We start from the raw sequence: 20,041 nt of genomic DNA, 5'->3' as shown, positions 1-20,041 counted from the left end.
AGCGGTGCGGTGAGCGGTGGGTGGATGGAGGAAAAAAAAACATGGTAGAAATCCTGCAGTGTGGCGTCAGAGTCGTGAAAAGGTATGCCCCGCCTATTACCAGAAACTCGACGTCCTCATTGGCCACTAGACGCATTAGTCACCGAGGCTTCTTCCCTGATTGGACAGTCGAGCTGTCACTTAACGAGGCTCGAGAGGGAGTTGACGTAATCTCTTCGGTAAACCAAAGCGATCCATCAGTCCTCCTCGCCCGGGTTCCGATAGGCGTCCGCCTTGAGTGCATCAGGAAAATAAACTCTTTCAAGGAGCTTGCGGTCGCAACCACACGCCCTTCCAGCGGAGCACGCCGCTATAATGGGTGTATTTGCCGAAAGTGGACTTAGCAACAGCTTCCGTGCTCGCATAATTTGATAAGAAAGAGGGCACACTTTGACGCCTGCTAGCTAACGTTCGTTCTTGCTGCTGTCCTCAAGTATTTTTTCCCTCTGGTGAGAGTCTTCAAACGTAAGTACAGCATTGAATTGAAATTATTTATTTTTCTTTCGTCGGTACTGCTTCCGTGTATTTTGCACGGGACCCGGTTTCCATTTCTTGGCAGTTGTCGTCGGTGTCTGAGAGTTCTCTTGAAAAGCTAATACTGAGTTGAAACCTGCGGGTGTCTTCCAGAGCTCAGACCGTTAGTTCACCCTGGCTGTGGTATTACCAGGAAAACTGTCACGAATGAGCCAGTTAATGCTTGGTATCGTTTGCGTGGACAGCGTCGGTACGGTGGTAACACCTCAGCTCGATGTGTCACACACCAGAGGTTAGTCAGCTCGCGCTCCAGAACAGTTTAATTCATTTATGTGTCCACCTATGATGGCAATTAAAATATTCACGTTATTGTTTTTCTGTCGTAGCTTCATTGTAACACATTGAGGTTAGACTCGATGCGTCGGGTCTTTACTGTTGAAATACATATGTTAGCTAACTAGCGTCGCACTACTCGTTAGCGCACAGCGGCGGAGGATTAGCCTACTTCCTAACATACCCGTCCGTCATGTTTATAAATGATGTTTTAAGCCCTTTTGTTTGCACAAGATCTGTGGTTGATGTCGCAGACAGGACCCAGCTCAGTGCCCCCACCGTAGCTCTCACCAAATAGGGGAGATAGAATTTCATGGGCGTATGCTTTAAACAAGTATGGCTGACTACAAGGACGTGGGGGGGGGGGGAATAAAAAAAATCACCAGATACTCGGCATATGTAGTCACCGAGCGTATGGATTTATGTCTGGCATAGGATGTAATTGCCCTGCTAAAGTTGGAAGCCATGGTATAACAATTAAAAAAAACATATGTGTCAGCATCCCTGCAGTGCAACGCTGAAGCAAATAGATAATTATTTTTTTTTGTCAATTCCAAACTATTTACTCAAGTATTGTCAGTGGATACAAATATGTGCGTTGTGCTGCATTCTCCACATGCTTTGAAATGTACCAGGGGCTGCTGTTGACAAAACAATAATGTACTTCAGTGGTGTTGGTCAGCCATATTTGTTGTAGGCTGCGAGGACTTCAAAAATTGTGGCAAGATGGGAGGCTGCACTTCCATTGTATGGTATCAGTCGTGGGCTCCTCTGCGTTGCATAATTTGTCAGCTTTTTTTTTTAGGGTACTCGTATAAAAATGTGTGTTTTTTGTTTTTGTTTTTTTTTTAAACATAAAGTCTGTCCTGCTTCTTGTTTTGCTTTAGGAAGGATATACCAGGAATTTTAAAAGGGGGGACAGCTCAACGCTGCAAACATGTCTGGAGCGTCCGTCAAAGTTGCTGTCCGGGTTCGGCCCTTCAATTCCAGGGAAACCGGCAAGGAGTCGAAATGTATCATCCAGATGCAAGGCAACACCACAAGTAAGTACCTGACTGGCAAATAAACAAGGAGACACATTTCTAAAGGGGTGGAGGTTGGCATGAACATGTGCCAACTTCTCTGTTCATGTCTGCTCTTTGTAGCACACATGCCTCCACAGGGTCCTCCTGCAGCGGGCGTCTCTGCTAAGAACAGTAGAATGAGCACGGTGAATGGTGGACGGTTGGGGACAAACAGCCCTGAAAGAGAATAAAAGGCTTACAGGGGGAAAGTCCTCCTCCTCTGAAGGGGGACGCATACCTCAGGGGTCTCTGTGTGTGTGAGAAACGCCGAGTGGGGTCACACTGGGGGACTGAGGGGCTGCCACCAAGCCTGGCCCGCTAATGCCTTCAATTCATTAAGGCTTTATCACACAGTTGGTGCTCTGGAGGCGCTGTATTACTCTTACTCTTCTGGGTATGGTTGTTGTCTCGTTGTTTACACAAACAGTTGTAAAAAAAAAAAAAAAAAAAAAAGATTGAGAGACATCCTAACTGATATGGTGTAAAGTTATTCATTTGCAAAGATGCAAGGCTCTTCATTCAGCTGTAAAGTTGTAAAGGGGTACCGGTTCAGATGCTCTGTCAGCATTTCCGGCTTTACTTCAAACACATACAGATCATAAATTATTGTAAAATGATTGCATTATCTGAGTAGCCCGAGCAGCTCCACGTTCTTCTGTCTGTCTATCTATGAATGATTTAAAGAATCCATGAAAATATTGACTTTGTATATGGAAATCAGCAAAGGTGTCTTGTAGTCCTGTAAAATGAGTGCAAAAGGAGAGACTATTGGGGAGCAGAGCTCTATAGTCTTGTGATTCAACCTGCTGACTCGTGACTGTGAGTCATCTGGTCCTGCGCCTGCTGCCTCCTTCCTCATGTCGCTGTTGTACATCCCATTTTTGACTTTCAGACGAGCACAGCCTCTGTCATTAGCTTGGAAACACTTACTTAATCTAACAGGACAGCATGTGACAGTAGCGGACCAGTTCTTCCACTTGCCTCTGTTATTTTTCTGGCGTCCTGTCTGCCGCAACATTAAACTAAGTCTTTTTTTTTTTTTTTTTTTTTGAATCTTCAGTAGGATCAAGTATTCGTACCAGCTATGGCTCACTAGCCCTTCATCTGCTACGCTCAACCCAAGAGGAGCTTTGTGTAAAATCTGCACTTCTTTTACTCCATATCTGTGGGCTTTTTATTATGCCAATGTCATTCAGAGGAGCTGGAGGGTGACTCGTGGTTTGTAGCAGAACTGCAGTGCAATATGCAGTGTTTTGGGGGTTAGAGAGTGTGCGCGGGTGCGTAAGAGGAGGAGGCTGCAGCACTGCCTACTCTACATCCTATCACATGGGCAGATTGCAAAGCAGAAAGGGAGGCTGGCAGGTGGCCATACTCTCCCTTCATCAGGACCCCATTGCAGATGGTATGCTGAGAATGCTGTCTTATTTAGATTCAGGCTGGTTAGCTGTAACAAGGTCATAAAACATGCACAGGTCCCTGCAAGCAGCGGGTATAATGACTCTGTTTGTGGTTCACTGGATTATTGTCACTCGGTCTGTCACTTGTAAACAAAGGGAGGAATTATATTTGTTTGGTTTTTTTTGCCTCCTAAAATAAATTGGGAAGGCCCAAAGGATCAATGTTTCTGCATTGTTTATATGAATGGCCTGCGGAACACACTTATCATATGTTTCACAGGGAAATAAAGCCAAGCAGTCAACTGTTGAAGGTATTTTTCATATGTAGTAACAGAAAGCAACAGTACATTTAGCCCTATTAATTCAGTTTATAATTTAATATTATTGTATAATCCCAGTGTTATTCTGTGACACAGCAAAACAGTTAAGTTGACAAGGATCTTTTTTAGAGCTCATGTGTAATGTACATGTCAGTACAATCGTTTTTGAGTTAAAAGTATTAAATTTTTCTTTATTTTCTCCCTTTTTGTTGTCCTTTGGATTTACTGGCTGTCTTTTGATGACGACAGAGAGGAGTTTGTGGCTGCTGGAACGTTTGGTCAGAAGGAGCAGTCTGGCATTATTTGAGGCTACTGGAAACCATCATGAGTGATTGTCTTTCACCAACAGTTGCAAAAGGGACAAAGGTGGCTTTGATATGTTTGTTCTTTTTTTTCAGTTCAGCGAAGTCCATATATAATTTAGGATACCTCTGCGTCTGGACAATCCATCTTCAGTGCTATTCAGAAATGCCTTTGGAGAGAACTACCAGTCTGAAGGGTCGGATATCAGAGGCTGTCAGCTGCCTTCGTGAAACACTGTGTTATGGTTTTTGGGAACTGCCTGGTCAGCTTGTAGGTGTTCAGCAGATGTGTGGAAGAGACCATGACTCCCCCCATATTGTTGTAGCTTATTCAAGGGCATATGTGTCGGCATTAGTGTGTCAACAGAGACAGAGGAGAGCCTCGGGGCGAGAGAAGGATATGCTTTCTCCCTCGCTTTCATCACGCAGGGAGGGTGTTTGTCCAGAATAGGATGCAGGCGGAGGGGCAGCAAATTGATTATCCAGCATGCAGTCAACGTGTCCAAGGCCTCTGTGGGCAAGCTCCAAAGGAGTAAAGGCCTCTTTCAGCAGACGCTCCTAAACATACCAGAGCTAATGTCATTATAATGGGGTGACGCCATGGGCTTTCTGCATCGGGAAGTGTTGCTGCTCACAATGGTGAATAACGGCAAAACACCCAGAGCCGGCCTTCATTAGGGCTCTGATGTTTTCTCCTTCTTCTTATGTAACGCGTGTGCTATGCTCTGCCTCAGTCGGCGAGCAAACACACTCACGGCCATGTATGACCAAAGATGGTGGATGCACCTCGCACAGTCGGCCGTACAGAAGGAAAAACGCTTTCACTCCAGAGTGGAAACACAACTGCATCCGTATGATTCCGCATGTTTCAATGTTAGTATTTGCCAATGTTAAGAGTGGCTTTCTTAACTGCTTGCAAAGAGATATTAGCCGAGCTCATCCCGTCATTGTCTAAATCTACATATACAGTATGTTATGTAATCTCCTCCCTCGAGTTGCTACTAAAGCAGTGCAAGCCATTAATGGGGACGAGCAAAAGGTTACCTTGACAGTGGAAACCTTTACCGTTCAGATGCGTTTTGCTGAGTGTCCCGTCCTTGTGAGGAAAGTGGACGGTGACTTTACAAAAACGCCACTCGGAGGAACCACCTCAGCCAGTGTCAGTTACACACAAGAGGACGCCATGGTAAAAAGCCCACCTGCCTGGAGGGAATGGTTGACACGGAGGTGAAAGAGGATGCGGAACAAATAGCGGTCAGTCTGGCCATCCTGCAGCATGGGCCGATTGACCTTATTAGGTCCAATAATCCGCTGGATTGTCTCGGGTCACCGTGCCTCAGTGGCTGCTATAATCCCAGTGACAGTCGAAGGTGTGCACAAACCCACTCCGGTTGTTTGATTCCTCAACACCCCCGTACTAAGGTTGTTCTGAAGAGCACGCATTTGCCCACGAGCGCTGTCTGTTCTAGGCCGTGATAATGCAGTCCAGACGGATATCCTAGCATGGAGAGGCCACACAGGCAGAGTCACTTTAAGTCTTGGGACTGTGTTAACTTAATACATATATGACATTACCCAAATTGGCTTGTAGTGTTTCTAATAGTCTTGTGCTCGTACTGATTGACTTTAATATGGTTATAGCTCTTGACTGGCATGTAAGATATAATATGTAGGAAAGTGTTTTAATCTCTTCAAGTTTAGGGTGGTGCGAGACAAGACCTGCTGAAGGATTTCTTTTTTCCTGCAGTGTTTTCTGTTTACGTAATTCTTTGGTTTTAGTTATTTTGGTAGTTTTGGCAGAAGGTTGATCCAATGACTTAATCATGTTGTTGGAGGTTTTCCTGGAATGAACATTCTCAAGGAAAAGCCCATTTAAAAACAGACATTATGCTATTATTTGTTCACTTGGTTTCTGGGGATCTCGCACAGCAGCCTGGCCAACGATGGTGTATAGTTATTTCAGCAAAAAAAAAAGAAGAAGAAAAAAAAGGATATGTATATTTGTTGGCTTTCTGCTGTTGGTGTCTTTTAGCTGAATTGGTATTCTGTGGTGTGACTGAGAACACTGTGGGAGCCTTTTCAGAAAAAGTGCGACGTAAGAGAAGAGGATGCGATTGGAGCTGACTGGAAGGGGGGAGGGGAGACGTGAGCGAGCTCAGCCTTGGAAGCAGGGACAGTGAGAGTTGTGCACAGGCACCGTTCACGTGTAGAACAGCGTGAGGCTGCTTCACATCTACACTCAGCCAGATGAGGATGATGCTGCTTCAGTCATTGTGGCGGAAGCCCCCCATTATAGAGCTGCGAAATGCATAAAAGCAAAGCTGTTGTATTTGCATTTGGCCCGTTGCCATTAATGCCCTGCGGTGTATGCATGCTCTGCAAGAAAAAAAGTCTTTATTTACAGAGCAGATTAAAGAGATGTTTCTTGCTGAACAAAAACCCTTCAGAAAAACGAGATGGCCCTGAACGGAAGGAACTTCCTGCTGGAGGATCCTGCTTGGCTTTTTGCTGCGGGAATGACTCCGATTCACTGATATTTGCGAGTATGACGAGGCTTAAAATGTCATTCTGGAATAACAACATCAGTGGATCCCAATGCTGCATTGGTCCAGACAAACGCAGTTTAAAACAAGCCTTACGCTTGAACCCATGTAGTTGGCCAGTTTATTATCGTCTCTTGGAAAAGAAGCCTGATCCCAGGTTGGATTTGTGGCCCCAGTGACCATTTTCAGTCGTCAGTGTTTCCTGGCTTCCCTCCCTCATTTTCCATTTATCCCAGTCTCTCCCTGATGAAATCCGGGACCAGAACTGGGACCTGATCTCATATTGTTGTTACGTTAGCGTACTGCTGGCCTTCTCCTCACCTACTCCCCGCTCCTTTGCCAAAGTCGGATGAAACGGCTGAACTTTCCCACATTTCCCAGAGTGAATGTCTGTCTTTTTTTCTTTTTCTTTTTTTTTCAGTATTTGTGCCCGGACCAACACTAGCTCTCTTTCCAGACTGTATTGTTTGGTTTCCTTGCACAGTCTGTGGGATGAATTCAGAGGCAAAAACCAGAGAGCTTTGCAGTCCAGGCACGGGTCGTAGCTTGCTGCTGGGTATGATGCTTAATCAGCCTCGCGCATGAGCACAGCGATAGCAGCAAAGGCAGAACTCTTTTGGAAAGTTCAATGAATTGCTGGATTGGAATTGACCCGGAATCTTATTGTTAATTGGAAAAGCAATGTAATATTGTTTTTTCTTTCATACACCTGCATGTTGATAACAGTGTTCTCCTTTGTTTTTCCAATGGCCCATAGCTGTTTGACTACTAATACTAAACAATTTATTCTGTATTATCAGTAAGATATGACCTTTAATATGATGTAATTATTGTGCGCTGCAAAGTTGTTTTCATGAGTTCATGGCACTTATATAATGCCAGAAAGCAGTTAAAGCGAGACTTGGGGCTCTGAGTGGTGGAGAGTTGCAGAAATCCAGGTCATTGCTCAGTGAAATGGGTGCCTGTGGTGAGCAGTGAGTGTGAGGGGCCTCTGTATGTCCGTTGTCTGCCGCTCCGCCTGCTCCACACTGTTGTCCCCATTCAGCCATTCTGCAGGAAGCGCATGATGTCATGTGCATCGGCCTAAGACAAATTTAGAATTGCATTTGATGGCCAACGCATTGGCTGATTGTATTTCATAAACAGATAAAACACAAATCCAGTTTTCTGCAGCTCGCGGCTTGTCAGCGGCTTTCACATCTTTGATAACTGTTTACGTAGTTTGTTGAGCAGTGGTTGGAAGACACAAGGTATCGACGTTGAAATCTGCATCATATGGCAGAGGAGGTTTTATTAGTTTTCTTATCACAAGAAGCTATTTTATTACTTTAGTTTGATTTTTTTCCGCTCTTGTGAGACCTAGTTGTTAAATTCAGTCTGAAAGCAGCTGACGTGTCCAGAATTACAATTGTGAGAAATGCTAAGTGGTAGATTTAACCTGAAAATGCCAGACTTGCTACCTATGAGGCTGTGGATTGTCATCGTGACGCAGGAGGTTTGAAAAGGCCTCTGACCTTTTGCAAGCAGCACCTGCAAAGTTGGAGAGTTTCCTTCCTCAACCAGCCAATGTAAAACAAGGCTTGTGAGGAAGGAGACTTTCTTCCCCCCACTGACTAAATATCTTGTTCCATATTGTTCATCTAAACAAGTAAATATATCAATTCCTTTAATATTTGTAGACATTGTGCATTTGTCATTTAAACTTGGCATCACACATATTATTTACAAGCAGCGCGGCCCGTCGTTGATGTCTATTATGATGCCGCACGTTGTCCGTGGGGGAAGCTGCAACGGCGCGTCAGCGTCATCACCTGAGGGGCTGCCTGACATCCCTGTCATTGTTGAACTTGTGTGTTTGTTCAGTGTGTGAATGGAGTCCTGCTGGCTTAGCATGTTTTCGTCTGGCTGGTGGCTTCTCGAAGCCTCTCTGTGGTCTTTGTCATCCGGGATGCGGCGGGGCCTGCGTTCGCTGCTTGTGTCCAAAGCGACTCGGGGGGGGGGGGCAACCACTGTCTGTGGGCTGAAGGGCAGTGTGTGGTTTGGACACGCAGCGGAAAGGTTGGGTGGCTGAAATCTGTCCATTCCTTCCTGTCACTGACAGTCTGTCGGCATGTGAAGCGCTAGCAGCCATCTGCTGCTGTATAAATAGACAGCAGTCCGAGCTGGAACAGCTGGCGCATGGGTCTGGATGGTGGCCTTTCACACTGCTCTCCAGCTACACAGGCCAGCACGCAAAAATTCACCTGGAATTATTGTTATATTATTTCGAGTTGGAAAAATCACAAGAAACTTGAAAGAAAATCCTCTATCAACAGACTTTGTTTCATAAAAAACAATATATATATATATGTGTATATGTATATGTATGTATATATATATATATATATATATATATATATATATATATATATATATATATGTATATATATAAAAGAGAGTATTAGTAGAGTATATAGGACAACAGATATTATTAAAATGTATTTTATTGACTCTGTTTTACTTTTATGGGGTTGTCCATCATAGTAATTTCTTAAAATGTAAGTTCAATTCTTTTTAAAACCAGTATTAGGAATTCATTGAATATCTACTCTGGACCATTTACACAAATGTTTTATAGATTTTTAAAAATACGAATGGTAATTTGCTATTTATGTTTATAAGTTCAGTTGGGTTTGTTTCTCCGGTCACAATGCTGCAGTTGTTTCTCTTCCTGTCAGCCTTCAGATCTGCCTAAAGCACATTCTTAAAAAGAACACCTGCCTTCCACAGAGCTTGTAAACTGCTCCGCTGCTTTTCTCTTTTTTGATTGTAGAGATTCCAGTCTGAACAAGTTTAGATATACAAACCTGTGTTTAAGTAATGTTTGTTGTAGTGCCATTTCACTGATATGATCACTTTTCAAGGAAAGACTTGAAAGTTCAGAAGACTCATTGTTTAAATAGTCATTGTTACAGAGTGGACCGGGCACATAAAGCCTTGTCATAACAGATTACCTAATGCGTTTTACAGGCCCTGTGCATTGCGGTTCCCTGCATTCATCTCATTGTTCTGGTGTCTTCCTGTGTTTTTTTCCATTCCCCCTCTCACCCTCTAGAAAGAAAAACACACTGGGATCAGTGGACACATGGACACAATGGTTCACATTTAAAGCATCATTCTTGAACCATTAAAACACAGAGGGCTTTGTATCGAAATTAGACATTGAAGACGTTGGTCTTGTAAGAAACCTTCAGGGACTGAACTGCCCATCAAAGTTGAATATATTCTATTTGTTTTGTTTTGATCTATCAGTGTTGATTTTTGAATGTAATCAGCTGTGTTATTGTGAAAGTGTGGTAGAAAGAGCTACAATTACGCCTCCCATACAATTCCTAAATTTCAGAAGAAATTCAAAGTTTGCTTTTTAAGAATTTAATTTTTAAGATTTGAATTATCCAGAACTTCCGCCAGCTTTGGGGGTTCAGCTTGTACGGCAGGATCTCCAACCAACCACATATTGAAACACAACTCACAGCTGCTTGTGCACTTGCGAAAGTGCGCTATATCCAATGGGGTGATCAAGATATCACCTGCTGGAGTTTCTGTTTCGGAGCTGTTTGTGTGTTGTGCGCGGCGGCTGCGACAAGCTCAGCTGTTTGGTCGGATGCGGCGCGGCACTGCTCAGACGCTACTTTTAGCTCAAAGCTTTGAGCTGCGGCCACCGCCGGCTCCGTCACCTGCGCCGCTGCCGTGGAGACCGAGTCATCACACCAGCTCATCAAGACACTGGATACAGCGGAAAGTCCGCATCGCGGGCCGAGTCCGCTCCGTCGGCAGGCCTCTCTATTTTAAAACTGAAAACCCGTGTTAGCGTTACTGCGGCGCTGCTCGCACCAGCGGTTTGGTGTCAGCAGCCGCTTAGCTTCACCGCTCACGCGTTAAAGGTGTGTCTTTATGAAAGACGCGCAGCAGTGAAGCTGTGGCGGCATTGATTTCAGTCTTGATGTATTGATGATGGGGTAGGGGTCAAAGGTCAGACAATTAGCGGCCCATTAAAGGTCCAGTGTGTAAAATTTGGCTTGATTTTATGTTGTTGTTTTTTTTATGCTTAACACTGTGCGAATAAATACATTAATAAAAGTGTATACTCACAATACAATGAAAGTAATTTTGTTTTCCTACCAGTAGAATGTTTCTCCTACATATAAGAATATACGTAGAGCAAGGGCTACTAGCGAGCTGCCCGCCTGACAGTGCCCTAAATACAAAACGCGTTCTCATGCAGACTACATTAAATACCAGGCTTCCTTAAACATTGTTGCACACTGGACCTTTAAGGCAATTGTTTCTAAGACCTGGTAACAATTAGAGTTTGAATTGGGAAAAATGGTAACATTTAAGAAGTCATCACCACAAACTGTGGAATGTCTGACAAATTAAACACAACCTCTTGGCTTTGCTGTTAAATCTGGGAAGTTCAGTCCATCTGACCCCCGAAGCGCTTTACATTGAACCCATTATTTATCCACACCACATTCACACTGGTGGTGGTGAGCTACATGCGTAGCCACATTTCCCCTTGGGCAGACTGACGGAAGTGCCAAACCACCCCTCTGACCACCAACCAGCATCCACTCACATTCATACGTTTGTGTCGTTGTTTGCCATGCTCTCGTCACAATCATGCTTACAATCAATTACTTACAATCTCTCTGAGCTGTTGCATCACATGCTTGCGACCCTGGGGATGCTGTTAAAATTCCTCAAGCTTGTGAGAAACACGCATTATAATTATACATTGACGTCAGTGTTTTGTTGGTTGGACTTTGTGACCATGCATTAGTTGCTGTGTTTGTTAGTTTTTATTTTCAATCTTGAACGGCTGTTGGCTTGTTCTCTAGTACCTCGATCCCAGACCGACATCGACCAGCCCCAGCAGGTCATTGGAGGAGTTGCTACAGCGGAATGCACTTCAGGCTGTATGTATACAGACTGTATCTCAGCTGTCCCAGGTGAAATCGGCCGGCTTTTAGTGCCCATCCGAGGTTCAAAGCCCTGCTAACGACCCAATTACTGAGGGGTGTCTTCCTGCTCTGGCTGGATTATTGGCCCCATGCTGAACGCCGGAGCACAAAATGTCTGCCAGCTACCAGCCAACCAGCTGAGTGATGCTCTCTGCACGGCAGGATGTGGTTAGTTATCTGGTGCTCAGCCAGTCTTGAAAGGGGGACTTCCTCTAAAATGCCAGGAACCTGTGCTTTGAAATCTGTGCTTTGCTCACCAGGAAATTCAAATCCAGCACTGTCATACATGTGTATATATATTTTATTAACTAAAGATTGACGCCGTCGTCCATCATCTCTCCTCAGCTTAGTGCACGCAAGTTTCTGAATGAATGTCTTTATCTTAAAATGGTTATCTTTGCTGCACAGTGCTAAATACTGGCTAGCATTTCTTTGAGCAGCTTCTGTTTCTAGAAAAAGCCGTTTATGAAATGTTACCCAACCTTTTTTTTCTCCTTTTTTATTTTTAATACAATGTTTAAATCAAATACAGTTGAACATGTATTTAAGTGACAAATTAAAATGTCTCCAGTCACCATTAGAGATTTTGAGGCTGGAGGAAGCAGAACTCAGTGTGCTGCATCCGCCCCATCTGTGCCAAGTTGAGGTTGTTATGGCAACGGCAGTCTGCTCCTGTACCTGTTGCCATGGCTGAGAAGGACTGAATGATGACGTTTATTCAGCAGCAAGATATGCTTGTTTAAAAACTAGGATGTCACTCTGGTGGGAATATTTACCGTGTATGGAATACCGAGACATTTCTCGTGCTGGGTTATATATATTACCGTCAGTTCTACATGTTCGGTCTTGGGGTACAAGTATTAAAGGTGAACCAAGTGAGAAATACAGAGAAGTGGGTGACTCATTCTCAAGATGTGAGAGCTTTGATGGTGTGTGTGTATGTGAAGTTAAGACCCCCCCCCCCAAAAAAAAAAAACAAAAACAAAAAAACAATTGGATTTTTCTTAAAAGCAGAAGCCTTATAATCATTTTTGCTTATTAAAATGAGTTGTCAGGTGACGAATGTTGGACCCCAAAAGAACAAAGTACAGCAACTCTTTTCCCCCAACACCTTAAGTTAGAAGCGCTGGTTGAGGATCTGGTCCAGGAAACAGCTGGTGTCTGCTATCTGCTGTTGTCAATAGTGTGATGCTATCAACCTTCCTCTTACCACGCAAAGTCCAAGAAGTAAAACCGCGTCAGATTGCGTACAATGGGACCATTAGCGTCCATATTCTTCCCTGCTTCCTTCCTGTCAGTGCGTTTGCAGTCTGCGATGAAGAGAGACACTCTTATGACGCACTCGCACAGACACGCACACAGTGGGGCCTCGGCAGTAAACAGAGCCATCAGCGCTGAGAGCGATGCGCGGGCCACTGCGACGGGTACCATAGTGCCACGTCGTGAGCATGATTCACCTCGAGGACTCGTGCAGCCTCCCTCTAGCCGCCGCCGCCGCGCTGGTCTCCAGTCGAGGTTGGCCCTTGAGTTTGCACTCTGTCCCGCAGAATTATTGATATAGAGCCCACCTGACTCGCTGGCCCTCTTCAAACACAGCTCATCTGTCAGCCCGTCGCACATGGCGCCGTCCCATCAATCTCTCTGTTTACCCGCTAGGTTGCTTCGTTAGCGCTGCGTTTGGCTGACTCTGTCTCGCTGCGTATTTAGCTCCCCCCCCCCACTCCCTGGTAAGTGGCCACTGTAGATTGTTCCAAGAAAGGGGAGTCGGCGCACTGCTAACATATATAGATCTATACCCCTTCATTTCTTCATGCCCTGGATCCAGTTTCCCTTTTGGAGGCAGGTCAAAGTTGAAATTTGGCTTAATTTAGCCACCTGTCCCGCTGTATCTCCTTCCAGCGCCGCCGCCGTGTCAGTTTACCTGTCTGTACGCTGCGGGGGTGGAATCAGGGGGTACTCGACAACGCCTTTGTTTTTACCTGTTCCCAAGTTGCGGCCGACCCGCTGCAAGTCACTGGGTTTCTCAGCCGCAGATGAGGCTTCCTGCTTTCTGAGGACACGCTGTGCTTTTCGTGTGACCTGCGAGGGGCGATATGCAATCTCTGTCGCTCCACATCTGCTGAATTATTGATAAGCATGTGCTGCAATTCTCCGAGCGCATTAAGGCACTCTGCCTGAGAGACGCCGTGGCGCAAAGAGCCTCTTTAAGCGCCTTCATCTCGGGGAGGCGGGCCCCTGGCTTTAACGCCTCCTTTTGGCGAAGCAAAGATTTGCCTTGAAAAATCCAGCTTAATATTTCCCTGCTCATGTTTCACATCTTTTCTGAAAAGTTCCAAAAAATTGTCGAATGCATGCGAAACACACTGCGTTGTTCCTCTCGGAACCCCCCCCCCCCCCCCCCCCCCCCCCCACACACACACACACACACACACCCTCCCCCCCAACACACACACACACACACACACACACACACACACACACACACACAGCCGCCCGTTCCGTCTTTGGGTTCCATTGTTCCTCCATTTGGATTGTTGCCATTGAGACACACTGGTTACTTTTTAGTCTCTCAAACCATTTTTTTCCTCCAGCCTCCCACTCCTGCTCCGCCTCCCCTCCCCCTCTGACCATCGAGGTATGCGTTTGTCTGTCTGCCATTTGCAAACTGGCCGTATTGACCCAGACGCCAGGACGGTCTGGTCAATCAGAATGCAGTTTGTCTAAGGGTGGTGGTGGTGGAGTTAGAGGGGGCAGGTTATTGGAACAACTGGGACACCGTCTATTTGCGAATACCTTCTGTCAAACGTTTAGAGCCCCCCCGGTCGGCGTCGCACATCCAGTTTGCTGTGTGGAGCGCTGCAGCACTCAGCCCCGTGGGCACGAGTCAACACGGCGGGGAGGGACGGCATGCCGGGCATGGCTGCAAATTCCTGTTCATTAAGAAATGTCTCCGTGGCCGTGGGGAATGGCAGGCCCGGCATGGAAATCTCACGTCGCCACCATGTGTGCCTGCAAGAGGCGGACAGGGAGCAGACTTGATGTGTGGCAATTGAAACTCAATTGTTTGATCTCCTTACAGTGCTGCAGATGCATATTATGAAGGACAACAGTCAAGAGGACAGCATGGGTGCAGTTCTTGGAAAAACATAGTGACCCAAAATTTCTTCATGCTTCAAATATGTTATTGTCAGGGTTGTTTGTTTGTTTGTTTGTTTGTTTGTCAGGAAACGGTGGTAAATTCTAATTGTGTTTCTCTCTCTTCTCTCCCACAGTTATTTCAAATCCCAAAGCCCCAAAGGAACCAGCGAAAACGTTCAGTTTTGATTATTCCTACTGGTCGCACACCACGGTGAGTTGGAACACTTTCAGCTTTTCATAGTCTGCAATAAGACACATTGTTACCAATGTGGACATGTTTTGGCAATATTTAATCCTGATCCCTCTCCTGTTTTCCACCCCCGCAGCCGGAGGACCCCAGCTTCGCATCACAGAACCTTGTATACAATGACATTGGCAAGGAAATGCTGGCGCACGCCTTTGAAGGCTACAACGTCTGCATCTTTGCGTATGGCCAGACTGGAGCTGGCAAGTCCTACACCATGATGGGCAAGCAGGAAGAGGGACAGGAGGGAATCATCCCCATGGTTGGTTCCATCATATTCTTTCCCATATTCATATTTTTGACTGCAGACCTGTCTGTCTGTCTGTCTGTCTGTCTCTGTCTGTCTCTGTCTGTCTGTCTGCAAAGAGCTGCTGCACTTTGCAATATAAATAATAACATCCATCAGTTCTGTTTTTTTTTTTCAATGCGTCTTCACTTTGATCCACCTCAGCATTGATGAAAGAGCAGCAGCACTTTCTTTGCAATGAGATTGCACTTAGGCAGCACTTGCAGCCCTTGATTGCACTCACGCAGAGATGTGTTTGAGCCCCCCCACGCCCACACAGCAAAAAAAAAAAACAACGTTGTTTACAACACTTGACACATAGCCTGTCACTTAATGCATGCACTAGTTCAGGCATGCTCCCGTCTTTTTGGAGTAAATGACAAATAAAACTTTCCTCCAACTGAGAATTTTGCCAAATTCTAAAAGCCGTTTTGTCCAGCTGGGACTGTGTGGAAGCTCTCCATGCATTTATTGCCTAACTATGTAAACTCCTTCTGAGTCGCTGTCACTCCTGACTCTGGGGTCTGCAGCGTGTGCAAAGCACTGCAAAGCTTTCAAATGGCTTCCTGGGAGTGTGAGACAACCCCCCTCTGCAAGTCCCCTCCCCCCTTCACTTTAAATTTTTTCGGGTTCATTCGGAGTTCAGGTTGTACTGTATGTTTTGAAGCACTCCCCCCCCCCCCCCCCCCCCCCCCCCAATGGCTTTACTCTTATCAGTCTGACCGCTTAATTCCCCGCATCTCAGCGATGCCCCTCTGCTCTCCCGGTCGGTCATTTCTAGTCGTCCGCTGGGCTCATCAGATGCTCCTCTGTTCCTCTCTGCTCCGTAAAAAACAAACTCTTGTCTGCTCACTGCATCATATGAGTCTCACCCTGCAGAATAATCCAGCGTGGCTTCGGGCCGCCTTATTTTCTTTTCCTTTGATCCATATATAACTGCCACTTTAGCTCAACTCTCTTAAAGGTTGATATACTTGCCTGTGTGTGTGTGTGTGTGTGTGTGTGTGTGTGTGTGTGTGTGTGTGTGTGTGTGTGTGTGTGTGTGTGTGTGTGTGTGTGTGTGTGTGTGTGTGTGTGTGTGTGTGTGTGTGTTTCATTTAATCGAGTTAGACTTCAAAGTTCTTGCACAACAATTTAGTCGGCAGTACAGCTCGCACTCTGTGATCTCTCCTTGCTGTTGTTTGCACTTAACGTCTGACTGTTCTGCCTCTCAGCTCTGTGAAGATCTGTTTGAGAAAATCAATGACGACGGCAACAAAGAGGACCTCTCCTTCTCAGTCGAGGTGAGGCTTTGGCTTTGCTGTGTGTGTGTGTGTGTGTGTGTGTGTGTGTGTGTGTGTGTGTGTGTGTGTGTGTGTGTGTGTGTGTGTGTGTGTGTGTGTGTGTGTGTGTGTGTGTGTGTGTGTGTGTGTGAAATCCTTGTTATGCGCTGCTTATCCCCAATTCCCAGCCCTTGAACCCCTATTATAATGATGCATACCCACCATTGTTATAATCAGTTTTTCTCTCTTTCTTGTTTGGCCTTCAGGTCAGCTACATGGAGATCTACTGCGAGCGAGTGCGCGACTTGCTCAACCCCAAAAACAAAGGAAACCTCCGGGTTCGAGAACACCCGCTCATGGGCCCCTACGTGGAGGACCTGTCCAAGCTAGCCGTCACCTCCTACACAGACATCGCCGACCTGATGGATGCCGGCAACAAGGCCAGGTGAGTGAGTGAGTGAGTGAGTCAGGTCCTGATAACCTGCCAATAACCGAAACATCAGGGAAGCATTAGCCAGCGTGATGGCTGTGGCCTTGGATGATCGTTAGCAGCCCCTCAAAGTAATGCTGTCAGCTCCAGGTTGACTCTAGCCTTGTTTAAGTTGCAGATAATGGGCAATGCTTGTGAGTATGAGTGTTGTGTGATCATATGTCATGCAGTGTGTGTTATAAGCTGACTCAGAAGCCGTATTTCTAGAACACGGTGCAAAAAGCCCATCTCTTCCTTGTGAATTGGCTCTCTGAAGGCAGCTCGTGCATTTGTATTTGGAGCGCTACTAGCATTATCTACCTCCGCCATGCCAGCTAATCCCCCAGACTCGATTTACTCTTCTGGGTATAAAACCTTGTGCTTATCGCCCCAGTAACAGCAAGGCCATGAATCCGCCGCTAATGAAAAATAAGTCAATAAGAAATATTAGTGGGTTTAAGCAAATAAAATGCTGCGTTTCCTAACCTTGTTTGCGTGCGTGAACCTGCAGGACTGTGGCCGCCACCAACATGAACGAGACGAGTAGCAGATCCCACGCTGTCTTCACCATCGTCTTCACGCAGAGGAAACACGACAGCGAGACAGACCTGTCCACCGAAAAGGTCAGAGGAACTAACGCAGACGGTCGGCACTAATCTAATTCATAGACTCAGCCTCCTTTATTTCATTCACTAGTTGAGCTCGGCTGATTTCGTCTTTGTTGGCAGCGATCTGAAAATGACAAAATAGAGGCATTTTGGATCAGACCATTTCCTCTGACTGTGGCAAAACAAAGGCTGCAGTGTGACATTAAAGACAATGCCTGTCTTCGTCGTCGTTGTTGTTGTTGTTGCTGCTGCTGCTGCTGCTAGCCTCTTGATCAGATTTACCTGCCACACAACCATGTAAAGCTTCAGATTACACATATTTGACATAGTGACACATTTGACCCTTTGGGTTGTTGAAACATTTATGAGGTTTTAAAGGTAGATGATTTCTGAAGTGAACTAAACTGCCTTTCATCCCCTCCCCCCCCAGGTCAGCAAAATTAGCCTTGTTGACTTGGCTGGAAGTGAGCGCGCAGATTCTACGGGAGCCAAAGGAACCAGACTAAAGGTAAAGAGTCTCTTTGGCGCAAACACTTTGCACATGTGAAGCTTTGTTGTTTGCCCCCTTTCTGACTAATGTTTGTTTGTGCGCTCACAGGAGGGCGCAAACATCAACAAATCTCTCACCACATTAGGAAAGGTCATCTCTGCCTTGGCTGAAGTGGTAAGAGCTCCTCACATCTTCATACATCTTGTTTGTCCTTTGCTCTCTGCCTTTTCTCCTTACCGTTACCGTTTTCAACTGCCTTTGCAAGAACTCTGTGTGGCCAGGCATGCTGTAACGTCTGCCCCTCTGTTTTCTCTTCTCCTGTCCTTGTAATGCCTGCTTACACAGGATAATTGTACCAGCAAGGTAAACCCCCTGTCAGCCTGACCACTAACCCTGATTCTTCCCATTAGGCTGATTTTTACGTCATGTCTTGTTTCGATGTCGGTGCAACGTTTTTCTTTCACCGTCGTATTTACTGCCTTTAAATTCCAAGTCTTTGTTCTTGATCAAACGCTAATCAACTTAAACTGTCACTTCCATCATTCAGCTCAAGCCAAATTTGACATCTACTGCTGTGATTTCTTCAGCCTGAGCAGAATGTGTTTTTCCCCACTTGCAGAGCAAGAAGAAGAAGAAGTCTGACTTCATCCCGTACAGAGATTCCGTTCTGACGTGGTTGCTGAGGGAGAACCTGGGTATGATTCTTACTCTTGACTCTTACACTAATGGTGTGAAGCAATCAGCTGTATGTGTCCTGCTGTAGGGAGCAGACCAGAGATAGTCTATGTTGCTCTCCGCCAATTTAAAAATGACTCCGTCAGCAGGCTGTATTTTAACCCAACCAGACGAGAATATCAATCTCGCAGGGCCAGACATACAAGGAGGCACTCACTGACACTCTGTATGTCAGCATTCAGTAGCTTGTTTGTTGTTTTTTTTTACTTTTTCCTGGTCATGATCCATTTCAAAACATTTTTTTTTTTAATCAAATGTAGTGCTGTCTGTCCACATTTTATTTGAAAGACATCAGCTCCTTTGCACTGGCACTCAAATAGCCGCTTTATGTTGTTCAGGAGGAAACTCGAGGACAGCCATGGTCGCAGCCCTCAGTCCTGCCGACATCAACTACGACGAAACGCTCAGCACGCTCCGGTAAATCCCTCCTTTGAGGACCTTTCGGCTAATCGTTTGCCTTTGCGCCTCAGCGACACGCATAAAACCCCTTTACCGCTCCCTTTTTTTTTTCTAGCTACGCTGACCGAGCCAAGAACATCAAGTGCAACGCCGTCATCAACGAGGATCCCAACAACAAGCTGGTGCGTGACCTGAAGGACGAAGTGTCCCGTCTGAAGGAGCTGCTCCGAGCCCAGGGCCTGGGAGACATCCTGGACAGTGAGTCTGACGCTTTGACAGCACGGCCACATCTGCAGCCGAGCAGCAGCTTCCTGTCCTCTCAGGGGTCCACCATCAGCCCGTTTCTCTCCGCCATCCCTCTTTGTCGTCACTTCTGCACTTTTACATGAACCACATTGAGAGAAAAACAGATTCTGCTCTGTGCAGAGTGTCTTTGTGTAGAGTACTGTGCCTTTTGCTTCACTCTAATCAAGGCTGTCCAGATATTTTCTTAGATTTTGATGAAAACATATACGCCGCCTTGTGTCTGATTAACTTGCAACACAAGTTGGATTACACAGCTAATGCTAATGTGCTCCAGATAAAAGTAGGACTCGTTACCTGGCCAATTAGAGACGTTTTGCACCCATTAATAACTTCTAATATCCAAACTGATTAATAACCTGCCAAGTTGCTAATGCTTGCGCAGATGATCACTAATGACACAGCGTAAAACAAGACATTCCGGGCGTTTTTTTTCCCCCTCCCCCTGCAGCTTTCATGTTCTCATCCATGTTACTGACGTGTCTGTAACCGTTTCCTCTCATTCTATTGATGCTGACCTCTGACCCTTCTCATGTCTTCCTGCCTCCCCCCAGTTGATCCTATGGGGGATGATTGCCCGGGAAGTGGATTCAAATGTGTGTATATGCGTGGTAGTGATAATGCCCTTGCAC

At 45.8% G+C, this 20,041-nt stretch overlaps 1 protein-coding gene across 8 annotated transcripts in view; it reads left to right on the top strand.

The window, feature by feature from the left end:
- The first annotated feature begins 206 nt into the window (after window positions 1-206).
- kif1b (kinesin family member 1B) overlaps window positions 207-20,041 on the top strand; it is a 49,550-nt gene continuing 29,715 nt past the window's right edge. For 3 of the 8 annotated variants that reach the window (XM_076042308.1, XM_076042304.1, XM_076042307.1), the window contains exons 1-14: window positions 208-504; window positions 1,734-1,889; window positions 14,748-14,824; window positions 14,940-15,119; window positions 16,358-16,426; window positions 16,672-16,850; window positions 17,386-17,497; window positions 17,913-17,990; window positions 18,081-18,146; window positions 18,318-18,335; window positions 18,592-18,667; window positions 19,046-19,124; window positions 19,222-19,364; window positions 19,964-20,005. In XM_076042308.1, the coding sequence (XP_075898423.1) occupies window positions 1,784-1,889; window positions 14,748-14,824; window positions 14,940-15,119; window positions 16,358-16,426; window positions 16,672-16,850; window positions 17,386-17,497; window positions 17,913-17,990; window positions 18,081-18,146; window positions 18,318-18,335; window positions 18,592-18,667; window positions 19,046-19,124; window positions 19,222-19,364; window positions 19,964-20,005 (1,225 nt within the window). In that variant the 5' untranslated portion in view covers window positions 208-504; window positions 1,734-1,783. Of the gene's footprint in view, window positions 505-1,733; window positions 1,890-14,747; window positions 14,825-14,939; window positions 15,120-16,357; window positions 16,427-16,671; window positions 16,851-17,385; window positions 17,498-17,912; window positions 17,991-18,080; window positions 18,147-18,317; window positions 18,336-18,591; window positions 18,668-19,045; window positions 19,125-19,221; window positions 19,365-19,963; window positions 20,006-20,041 lie in introns of all 8 variants that reach the window. The other 5 variants (XM_076042302.1, XM_076042303.1, XM_076042305.1 and 2 more) reach the window with 5 other exon arrangements.

The sequence above is a fragment of the Nelusetta ayraudi genome, unplaced genomic scaffold (assembly GCF_046127955.1).
Source record: "Nelusetta ayraudi isolate G7.1 ecotype Tasmania unplaced genomic scaffold, CSIRO-AGI_Nayr_v1 ptg000070l, whole genome shotgun sequence".
Classification (NCBI taxonomy): Eukaryota; Metazoa; Chordata; class Actinopteri; order Tetraodontiformes; family Monacanthidae; genus Nelusetta; species Nelusetta ayraudi.
Note: the sequence above shows the minus strand (reverse complement) of the source record. Positions and strands in the feature narration are given on the sequence as shown.